General features: G+C 42.5%; 1 protein-coding gene across 3 annotated transcripts in view; it reads right to left on the minus strand.

Annotated features, from left to right (window-relative positions):
• Positions 1–247: 247 nt before the first annotated feature.
• The window catches only part of KCNK10 (potassium two pore domain channel subfamily K member 10), a 374,564-nt gene continuing 362,366 nt past the window's right edge, over positions 248–12,445 (minus strand). For all 3 annotated transcript variants that reach the window (XM_086937620.1, XM_086937619.1, XM_086937618.1), the window contains 2 exons: positions 5,938–6,080; positions 248–4,078 (listed from right to left, as the gene is read on the minus strand). In XM_086937620.1, the coding sequence (XP_086793746.1) occupies positions 3,476–4,078; positions 5,938–6,080 (746 nt within the window). In that variant the 3' untranslated portion in view covers positions 248–3,475. The remainder of the gene's footprint in view (positions 4,079–5,937; positions 6,081–12,445) is intronic.

A 12,445-nucleotide genomic window follows, 5' to 3' on the forward strand; every position in this document is an offset into this window, starting at 1 on the left:
GGCAGACCCAGCTCACTCCTTTCTGTGTCCACGTGAGATATTGCAGATCTTTGAAATACACAGGGCTATGGATATATTGGGGCAAATCAGTGGCCTATCCCCTGAAGGATGGTGCTTTCCGTATTGTGGGCATCTCCCAATCCGATGGGAGTTAGCCGGCTTCAAGTATTTAAGTATTTATATTATGACCGATCGAAGGGAGTTCTTCAGGGAGATGCTGGGTAGAATCTTGGAGGCATATAGGCAGGACATAGGTCATTGGAGGAGCCTTGGGCAAGGCGGCACTGTACAAAATGATCTAGTAACCCAAGTTCAGTTATATCCTCAAAATGCACCCTATGCCATTATGGATAAGTTCTTCCGACAGATGGATGAGGCCACCTGAACATTGCTCTGGGATGGGGGGACCCTGCGGATTGCTCAAGCGGCACTGACAATGAAAACTTAGGATGGGGGCATAGCATCGCCATACTTGAGGCTGTACTACTGGGCAGCACAACTGGTGGTGGTAAATGACTGGGTTTGTTCAGACCAGCAAGAGCCATCCCTCCTGGCAGACAGAAGGATCCTTAACATGGGGTGCTACCTCTGTCACCTGTATCAGAGGGGAGGTAGGAAGGAACTTCTATTACATTACAGACGGTGGTTGTGGTTGACACCTGCAAGTGGGCAGTGAGAGCAACGGGCTGGCAAGGGAAGATAACACTGAGGACTCCACTATGGGAGTCTGAGGCATTTAGGGCCCTTCGGGGGATAGAGGGCCACAAAAACTGGGGCATAATGTGTATCTTGGTTTTAGGGATGTCTGGAAGGAGGGTCACCTGATTCCCTTTGCAGAACTAAGGGCTGAGTATGATCTGATGAGCAGTCAGTACCTGAGGTACCTGCAGACGTAACACATCCTTAAGAAGCATACTCCTCAATCGGTGGACCTACTGGAGGAATCCCCCTTTAGCACAGGATCATGGTTTCTCCCCTGCACCATCATACTGTCTCACTGATATACCTGGCCCTCCTAGTTCACACAGATACATGTGTGAAAAGGACCAAGGTAGATTGGAGGATGAGATATGGGGTGACACCTGCTGCTACACTTGAGAGATGGTGATACGAGCAGGCCTCCGCCTGGTACTGTTAAAATTGCTACATAGAGCATACTACATGAGGGTGACTGTACACAAAATGAGGTGTTGCTAGTCTGACATGTGCTTGAGGGGTTGCGGACAGAGAGATACCCTGTACCATGCCATATGGGAGTGCCGACAGGTGAGAAAGTACTGGGAAAGAGTCGGGAGAGAATATCTGGTGTGTTGGCTGTGCAGTTACACCTCACACCTCAATTGGTCACATAGGACATATGAGGAGAGCAAATGCTGGAACCATACACATTGTTCTTCTGCAACATTTCCCTAGCAGTGGCTCGGCAAGAAATAGCCAAACGATGGGGCAGCCCTATCACATCGACAGTGGGAATGGGCAGGGAACATGGACTCGTGCATGAGAGTGGAAGAGCTGGTATATAAAGCCTGTGGCTGCCCTTGCAAATTTGAGAGGATCTGAAATCCATGGAAGAATGTAGAGCTATTCAGTTAATGGGATTCTGCAGACCTTAACTAACACATTATCCTTATTCAGAGGCTGCCTGTCTGACCAAGTTTGGCTGGGGTGAGGGAGGGGGGTCATTTGTACGTTGTGTGTTGTAATTGCTAATAAAATGTTTTATAAAAAAAGAACGACAAACACTCTGCATTATTTGATCTTCAAACTGTGCTTTGCCTTTCTGCTCAGAGAGGGGTAGGCGATAAATTCCACTCCACCGCCAGAGTTGGCAGATTTCGGCCACTCCGCCTTACACATGTAACGTGGATTTCTAGCCAAATTCCTCCAACCGTCATGTGCCAGAGTTCCTTTCTCACACGGAGCTCACCAACAGTAAGTGACTTTGCATCCCCAAGCGTGATTTTTGGTCTATAGGAGGTCATCTGTCGAGATTTCCTCTACACTACATGATTATTTGTGGTCAGAAAGATGTAGCTCGAGTACAAAATATACTCGAACAGCAGCAAAATCAACTCAAGTAGCAGTATCCTCTAGCGCACCTCATGGTGTCGCTCACACAGATTTTTCTGCTCAGAACAAGCCCCCGGTGCTAAAAATCAACATGAGCAGCGTGATGTGCCTAGTTCTGCCCATTCGCAGAACTTTACAGAATCTATGTGACGTTTCATGTAACTCCATTGAATTCTGCGGTGTTTCACTCTGCGAGTTCCGCCCACCCCTACTCACTACTCCATTCTACCTCATTACCCAATCTCATTACCCTGCACCTTTTAATGCCATCTCTTCAGAATGCCTCAATCTCGAATGTTGCTCTGCTCACCTTGCATCTACTACCTTTCCCACTCCAGTCCCCGCTACCTTGCCAAGTCATTTCCTGTCCCCGGGGACGTTTCTGTGCACTCATTGTTTCACAACAACTATCTCCATATCATAAAAATTCTTTACAAAGGAGACCATCTCCACTGCTTGCTTGTGATACAATATACATCGCCTTAGGCACCCCCAAAAAAATGGCTGTTCTTAAATTGTCCTACAACATGCCTACTTTTAGACCCCTTTTTTTCAATTTATTGCAATGAATGAACAATGAAGGATATATGAACTTATTAGGCCATAGAAAATCCATTAGGCGTTATTGTGCCTTATGCGTTTGCCCATGGAATAAGGAATTTATGGGTGAATTACCAAGCACAATAGATAAGGGGTGCTAGGGAAAAATAAGGGTGCAACATCAAGCACCACCATCATTTTTGGCATTTCTGAGTGCTGATATATGGAATCCTTTGTTGATTCAGGCCAGAAGGTCAAGATCAAACATTTGATCCATTGGCTAAAATACTAACATACTTCTAACACGGATAAAGCTTAGTGCTGCATAGGGAAAATGTTTTAGGAAAATGTTTTAGGGCAGTGCAAGCCTTCTTTCAAAATCAGCTTCTATTTTGTTAAGAGGTCAAATTCCCTGGCAGTGGTCTCTTTTAAATCAATTAAAGTGTGAAGTATAGTGGAATACTACCTGGCCTTGAAGATTGTAACCTTAGAAAGCTCTGTCTGAGATCAGTAATCCCTCTGTATTGGTGAAATGACTTTGTGCCTAACTACATGAACCACTGGGGAATCACAGGATGGGTGATTAAGGGAGAAAAATATGCCAGTTGAAAGTGAAGCAGGTGTGATATGCATCTCCCCACCAAGAAACTCTGACCAATGGGTGGAAGCCCTTCTCATGCTATGTCCTACTATCTTCTAAAACATTTTGGCAGAGGAAGCTATCGGTCATTAACGGTATGGCACAGTGAAAAAAATCATTCGATCATATATGAATTCAAATTGAGTTAGAAGTCTGTGTAAGGCACATCTGTTAATATTTAAAAAAAGACTAAAGTTAGTTCATGAAGTTGACCATATTTTGCATTTAGTTTTTGTCTTCAAGTAATCCTTTGTTCTCATGTACCCCCTCTTTGGTTTCATTGGGAAGAGTCCCGTTCTCCATCTCTGCCTGCTGGATAAAGTCTGACAAAATGGCGGTCTCCGAGTTGCATATCGTCCCATTCTCCTCCTCCTTGTTTTCCTCAAAGTTACAGAGGTTCTCATAGATCTTCCGCACATCTTCAGGGATGCTCTTTTTCAGGTCTTTGTTTTTCCGCTTTGTGAGCTTCACAGAGTTGGAGCCAAATTTGTTGATGATGTTGTCCTCTGATGCCCCTTGCCCATGCTTGTTCAGCTGTTCCATGCCTTTCAGGCGCAGGTTGTTTGGTCGGTTGTTGATGCTCTCCTGAGACGCTGCTTTGAAGCGCCCAGCATCCAAGTCAGCAAAGACAGACCTCTTCTCTGGAGAAAGCATGTCCAGCGAGTGTGCCCGCTGGTCCAGTCCCAGTCGTCGGCGTTCCATGCTGCGGATGGTAGCGGCCCTCTGCAGCTTGTCATGAATCTCTACACTTAGCCTTCGCCGTGTTTCACGGAACTCAGCTGTCACATTAGCTTTCCATTCGGCAGCATGGGCTTTGATTTCTCCAACCTTTGAAATCAGAAAAAAACATGTAATGAAGTTAATATTCATTTGTAACAATTACATTCATAAAGCATACATTTATGAGTAATAAGTGAAGACCGTCACATTCTGTAATAAAAGCTAGACTCCCCTTTCCAAATTAGCCCCAATTTGTATTTATGTTTGGTATTGTTTCCAGGTGAGTATCATGAATTTGAAATAATATTATATACTCATTCACAAAAAAGCAGAAGGAAGTGATATAAAGACTTCACTATCAGACACAGCCTGACCATACGGGTGGAGGGGGCCCACCCTCCCATTTTTTTCCCGACAAGCAGAGTGTCTGTCAGGCTGAGCAAAAACCAGCCTGACAGGCACTCTTCTTGTTTAGGTCCGGCAGCTGTACTTGTGCGCCAGGTGCTGTACTTGGGCTAAATGCACAGGTGCCTGGCTGCCTGAATTGAACTTTGCCAGGCTGAGGATTTCACAGCCCTGGAGGTGTGACCTCCTCAGTGTGACAAAAGTGCCTAGAAGCCCTCCCCCTCATGACAAGGGGGATGTCACTGATAGCCTTGGACTTGAGCACTCCAGTTTTGAGCCCTGAAGTGCCAAGGGTCAGTGTTTATCTCTGGCACCATGTCACAGACTGGGGTGGGATTGGCAAGTCTCACTGACCCACTCCCACTCTATGATGAGGTAGGAACTGCTGCCTCCTCTTATTGGATGACCATAGGTGTGTGTGTGCTTCTGTTTATGCATGGATATTTCTGAGTAAATGTTGTGGATGAGTGTGCATATGCGCATGTGTGGGTGAAAGTGAGTGTGTATGTATGTATCCCACCTGCCCCCACCCTGCTCAAATTACCGGCTGCCACTGTTCACCGTAATAAGTAAAATCCTTGCTGAGTTGTGTGTTGTTTTATTGAACAAGTGGATTCCAGGGCACCTTGCATCAAAGATCACCAAGGAATAGTCATGCCCTCATTAGAGACAATAAGGTCATAGCTTTGAGAGTGGAGGGCAGGGAAGACCATGCTCTACAGAGACAAGTTCAGTTGCCTTAAAAAAGACAACGCAGTTGCAAATGTCATGAGATTATTTGCAATTAATTCACCTACTAGTCTGGGTCAGTGGAATTGACATTGTGCACCCTTTAACTCCTCCCAATGACATTACAGTTTCTATTAAAGTATCTATTTAACAACCTTAAAAAAAACAAAAGATTGAGTTAAAACCTACAAGTGTTCAAACTTATGTCTTGCATACTCTAAAGAGATGTTGGAAACAGATTCATAACTCTGAAGCTATTTTACCAGAATTGTGACTTGCAGTCTGGATATAACGTAAGGATCACTACAACAGACATGGTCCACCTTTTGTCAAAAGACGGGCAAATATTAGGTAAGGCTGAGGCGTGAAACATGTCGACCTACACCCGTTGCTGAATTATTTTTCTTCATAGTTAAGAAGTAAACAATCAACACAACGTTTTATCCTTAACAAGAGGACCCCAGATTTAAATAATTTTTGGTACCCCTTCGGTATTTTTAAATTCCCTACTTCACTTATCCCTCACCTCCACACTCATCATCACTGTCAAAAGATCTAAGCCAAAGAACCCTCTCTTGGACCCTTGGGGTATTGCAGTTCCGACCCCAAGAGGAGCTAAGCCCGATGATGAAGCATGACACACTTACGGGTGTGTGAGGGCACAACTTCCTAATAAGGAAGACCCCGCACAACTTCCGCCCGAAGGGACACCCCTACAAGAATAGTTACCCTGCTAGTATTTTTCATAAATATTATGTACACCATTTTAATTTCAAAGTTAAGCCAGGTTTTAACTTTTGTTCACACATTAAAGAGCTTCAGTAATACCATACCTCTTCTTTAGTTTTCTTAGATATCACACGAAGCCAGTCTCCAATCATACTCAATACGGCAGCGAAGTAAGCAAGGCCAACTAGGATCCAAAACCATACCAAGGGCTTGTACCACTCTCGATAATTGATGTTTGAATTTCCTCCTATAACACAAATAAGGACAGTGCATATCAGTACTGTAAGCAGATATTCATCACAGAGGACTAGACTGGTGATGCCGAATGGTAATGTGGACAAGCCATACAATACCATTACTCTTGTTTTCCGCACAAGCAGAAGAGACCACAGCAATCCAATATAAAACATAGAGTGCTAGTGGCATTTGGGATAAAATAATGTGGCAGCTATGGCATTCATTATAAAAAGGTTCTCCTTAAAAATTGTTAATACCTGTTATCTCTATGCAGAATTAGCCTATAGCTTAGCAGGAAATTAGACTTGGGCGTGGACCTAACATGGTGAAATAAAATGTTTTATGAAGAAAGATTTATATAGCGATATAAGTTGCATTATAAAGAATATAAATAAAGAAAAATATAAAGAAAAACACAGAATACTTAATCACTATGGACCATATGTATCATAAAAGAGTTTTGCAATTCTAAAATTGCAATTTCTAGCGAATCGCAATTAGAGAATTGCAAAATGCAATGTATGTTGGATTTTCTAAAAATGTTGCAAATCCTACACATTCCTTATTTGCGAATCGCAAACTGAGAGTCGCAATTAAGGAATACCTTCCCATTCATTCCTACGGGCTTGGAGGCCCATAGGAATGAATGGGAAGACATTCTCAATTTGCGATTACCAATTAGAGAATCGCAAATTGAGAATGCAATTTCAAGGGAGCAAGGGTGCCAAAAGGACACCCTGTTACACCGCTGAAATATGCATGTGTGCACATTTTATGCAAATACATGCCCTAAGGGCATGTAAGTGCGACATATGGCACTTTTAAAAAAACAAAAAGTGCTTTTTTTAAAAAAAAAAATCGCAAATTACCACCAACTTGAAGTTGGTGGTAATTTGCAATTCCTTAAGGCCAAATAGCAAATTTCTGGTGCTTCCAGAATTGCATTTAAGGAATCCCAATTTGCAAATCCTTAATTGCATTTGCAAAATAGAGAATCCCACATTTTGCAATTCTCTATTTTGCGATGGCCTTTTGGGATGGTACATCCCTAAAGGCTTTTTCCAATTCACAAACGGGCCGATTCTGAGAATCTGCCCATTTGCAAACGGGAAAAAGGCTTGATACATATAGCCCTAATTCCCATTGTCTAACCACAATATGGATTGTGTACGGGGATATAACTGAAAATGTAGTTCACTTAATAAGATAGGAATATCCCATTGAACAACCACTAAAACGTTTGAGGACAATATGGTCATTACTGCAATCAACTTGCTTCACTCTCTTAAAATATGTCCCATGTTCTATTATGTAAATTGATTATGTCTATGTCCTAATGCTATTTGTTTCCATAAAGGTTAATTTCACAAATCAGGTCACCGTACTTCACCACTAAGGGAATTATTTCCTTTTGCCATTGTCATGACTTCTGTCATCCATCTTAAATTATACTCTTACCTCAACGCACATCAATGATACACATTAGATACAATCATTGACACATCATTTCCACATCAAGGGTTGAAATCATAGGTGGTTAAGCACTTGCCTCCTCAGTGGCAGATTCCTTGCATTTCATTCATGCTTCACAATACACCTATAGTGCCCATTTGATACAACCATAAGCACTTTGATGCCCACAGCACTGCTCCAAGATATGTAAGTTAGTGTCTGCCACATCATAAACACAACCATATCCTCTCACCCATCAAAATATCAACCATCTATTAGATGCTAATTTAGAGCCTCGTTTAGAGTTTGGGGATGTGTTACTCCATCACAAATACATTATATTCAATAGCACTTGTAATACGGCAGACGGGATATCGAGCATGTTTGCGATGGAGTAAACTACTCGGCTAACTCTAAATCAGGACCTTAGTTACCACACCCAAATTCATAAAGCACTGAATCAAAGCCACACAATGGACAAAGATGCCTTGAAAAAGTACCAGCCACCAGAAGAAGAAGAACAACAATGAATACTCATAACATGATTGCCTGTACACCCCAGCGGAATGAAACAAATGGCAATGACCTTCATCACTCAAAGCCTGGGTCGGTGTACATGCATTTCAGTGCAAATTCATGAGAAAATCTAGCCAGCTACAATCCAATACAATCTGTCACTAAACCATAGAGTATTCTATTGCAACATCCTTCTATAAAGAAGGCGATCGAAACAATACAAAACGCAACCAAAGAGGAACTCAATGGACCACTTTAACTCCTGTTGATGATTATCCCAGTACAGTAAAACACTAAAAGCACTACTGAACGACACAAATCATAGTAAAATGCTATACATATGCCTATCACATAACAGTACATAACATAATACTGGCTTGTTCAAAAATATTCCGATGAGGTCCTTCTGAGTAACAAACGTGGCATCAGAGAGGATATCAGGGTATGACTGGGAGCATGCTCCCCTCCATTGTTTCCTCTGATGCTTTGAAATTCACTAGACATCTCATGTCTGTTTAGTATGGCTGCCTTCCTTAAGGGTATGCAACTGTCTCTCTATTAATTATGGCTGTGAGATGTCCAATCAATAAATGCAAAATTTGTGAGATGTCCAATCAATAAGGGCAAAAGACATTATCAGGTTTTAATTGAACAGAACAGTTTCACAAAGTCATACACATGTATATGAGGCCTGGGAAAGAAATATTATTATGCCGGACTATTTGGCATCATTTTGATAATTTACTGTAACAAAATTTACTCAAAATTACAGAGAATAAGCAATTCCAACACACTGCATAATTTACTGGAGAAATTTCAACATGAGATGTACCGTTCTGGTAATTTTTTTGCACAAAACTACAAATCCGAACATGAGGCAGTGTGTTGAACAAAAGCAACTGGAAATAAACTTGAAATTACCTTTTCTAGTTGATTTTTTTCCAGAGTAAACTGCTTGGGTCATTATTGGAGTGCAAGATGCATTTTGCATAACTATGCATACTTTTTGCGATAATTTCAAGTAATTAAGCTGCAAAAAATTATGATAATTCCCTCACCACTAGTGCTTGAGTTTCAGGATATCCATAAGGGATTTTTGTTATGTGGAATGCCGCCATATTTTGTCTAAAAACTTTGTCTTGAAAAAAAGATTGTGTATATGTAACTCTTTTTATGCAAAAGAGAACCCAGAAGACTGGGGAAGATTTAAAAACCATAAATGCATGTTTTGTGGAATTGATTATATTTTGCACAGTTGATATGGTCAGTTTGCCTAAAAGGCATTATTCTGGTATAGTAGAAAGGTCTCTTATCCTGTTATTAAAACCCGCAGATGGAAAAGTTAGCCGTCTGGAATAATCCAGAAAAGAAATACTGCATTCCTGACTTTTTAATTTAGGAAACCTATTCGGTCACTTGTGAAATTATGGGGACTGGTAGTGGGAATCAAAATAAGCATCCTATTTCTCGCCCTTGTTTTTTGAGGGGGTAAACTGAAAACAGTGAGAGGCCCTTTTTTAGGTGTTCCAAAGCAGGGCTAGTGAGTGAAAATTTGAATTACCAGGTATGATGCTGGTTTAAAAAAAAAATGTAATTTATTTTCGTAGTGCCTCTTCTGTGTCTCTATGTTGATGAGTGCTTTGTCACTTTGTTGATGTCAAATCAAATTTAGCTTTATTCGATTTATCTGCAAAAAATCATAAAAGCATACAAGTACATTTAATACAATAAATTTAAAAAGATTTCCCCATCAAGAAAATTTGTAAAGAATCTATAAAACATTTTTCCATATGTAAAAAGTCAATGATAAACATATGACCGGAAGGCCTCATGTTAGAGCGTCTAGTAAATTTAAACATATAAGGCTTACATCATAGAATTTCTGTATTTCATCACTGACATTAAAAAGCGAGAAACAACGAAGATAACATACACCTCATCTAACAAAAGTAACTTCAGATAAGCATTTTTACATGTTCTTATGCCCCAGCGTTTAAGAAGAGGTAAGAGGAACAGTTTCCTCGGGGCAGAATACAGATTACAGAAGAACATAATATGAATGTTACTTTGTGATGAATGATCATCGCATGGGCAAATTAGATTCAGCGAAGTCCAATCATTTTTTTTTTTTTTTTTTTTTTTTTTTTTTTTGCGCAAGACCTTTATTGAAAATCAAGCATTTGACACAGCATGAGCCTACAACCCGGAGGCCGGCCCGCTACGTTTATTCCATTAACCATCATTGTGATCCAATGTTACACAAGTTCCAGAATATTGCAGGGTATCTCACTCATGGTTAATAGCTGACATTCGAACTGAGTCTCACTTTTTTCACATTTTATAACAAGAACATTAAACAACATACCCCAATTCGGCCTTATCGTGTAATCCTAATGTACTACCCAGCAGTCGTGTAGATACACCTAAAGTTCCTCTCCTCCCGCCGTCACCTCACCCCTGTCCCGTCAGTACTCATGCAGCCATGCAACCCATTCAGTCCATGTGTGGAAGTTCCTCAGCATCCTGTAGTGATGTCAGGTAATCCTCCAGATAAATCCACACGTTTTTTGGACGTGACTTAGCTGGCAGCAATTCTTCGTAAGTTTGTAACTTGTCACGACAAGTGGACATGTCGTGCAACCACGTTTTTAATTTCGGCACTTTGCGACTATGCCAGCATTGCGCCACCTGTCTTTTAGCCAACAAGAGTGCTATCGCACAGAACTTCTTCTTCAAGGCTCTAAACTGCGGCACTATCCCCAGTAAACAGACTTTGGGTGTGCAGTGTACCTCTCCCTCCAACATGATAGATAAAGCATTAGTCACCTGTCCCCAGTATTCCTCCACCTTGGCGCAGTCCCATGCCAAATGTGCAAAACCCGCACCCTCCTTGTTACACCTTTTACATCTGTCCTCCTCTTGAAGCCCAAATTTAAACAGTTTCTCTGGTGTGTAATATACTTGATGGAGGAATTTAAAGTGAATCAGCCTCAGATTGCCATTCGGTGTGAGTATTTGTGTCAGTGCGCATGTGCTAGCCCACTCCTCAGCAGATAATGGTGTGTCCAGTAGTGCATCCCACCGCTCTTTCGCTTTCAGCACTTGTCCGTCTAGTTCCAATTGTGCGGCCGAATACAGCCTGGACACCAGGTGTGATAAATCAGTAGTCGTGATTAACAGCTGCAGTGGCGCAAGGCATTGCGGCTCTGAAGGGAACGTGGGGTAGTGCTCTCTCAGGGCTCTAGTGAGTCTGTAATATGTAAAACGGAACATAGATGTTTGGTTACTAACATGACTTAGATTGTCTAAGCCCATGAATTCCCCATCTTGGAACACGTCTCCCATCCTATCGATACCGGCTTTGGCCAGTAGAGACATTCCGACGCTCTCCCCAGTTACCGAGAGCTCCTGGTGGTGGTGTAGCATCATGGCTGGTGCATATAGCGGGGTCTTGTGTGCCAGTTGCCCTAATTTATGCCAGGCTTTGACCGTGGCATCTACCGTGTTGATATCCCTAGCATGTAATGGGGGGCGGGTGTGTGATACGATAGCCGTGAGTGGAATAGGGTGTGCGTCGCTCTCCTCTATAGCGGTGTGGGCGAGGTATGGAACTGCGTGATACCAATACGCCGCATATTGTGCCTGTGCGCATAAGTAATACAGGAGAAAGTCCGGTACCCCAAAGCCACCCCTTGCAAGCGGGAGGTGCAGAGTCTGTAGATCCACACGTGCCTGCTTACCCGCCCAAATCAGGGTCCGCACCAAGGAGTTTATATGTCGGAAGATAGCCTGTGGTGGAGTGATCGGTATGTTGTTAAACAGGTATAGCAGCTTTGGCAGTATGTTCATTTTGACAATCGCTATCCTGTCCGCTAATGAAAGGGGCAGGTGTATCCAACGTTTTACACTGTCTTCCAGTTTCGCCAGTACCACTCCGTAATTTGCTCTGAGCACCTCATCCGGGTCCCTGTGGTACATGACCCCTAGGTACCGTATCGGGTCCTGTTGCCAACCCAGTGGAAAATCCACCACAAACTCAGAAGTGGTGTCCGTGAGTGGAATTATAGATGATTTGGACCAATTTATTGCTAGACCCGAATGCCCCCCAAACCTGATGTATTCTCTGAGTATGGCGTTCAAATGAGTCTCCGGGTCCCGGACGTATAGTAACATGTCATCTGCATATAAGGAGATGTGAAGTGGCCTGGCAATGAAGTGCAGTGCCGATTCCCTGTAGTTCTGTCGTATCAGACACGCCAAAGGTTCTAGTGCTAATGCAAATAATAGCGGCGAGAGAGGGCAGCCTTGCCGCGTCCCTCGCTCAATCGCAAATCGGTCCGAAATGTACCCATTAATTCTGACCCTGGCATTTGGTTTCGTATAAAGTAGGGTGACCCATTGCACAAA

The sequence above is a fragment of the Lissotriton vulgaris genome, chromosome 9 (genome assembly GCF_964263255.1).
Source record: "Lissotriton vulgaris chromosome 9, aLisVul1.2, whole genome shotgun sequence".
NCBI lineage: Eukaryota > Metazoa > Chordata > Amphibia > Caudata > Salamandridae > Lissotriton > Lissotriton vulgaris.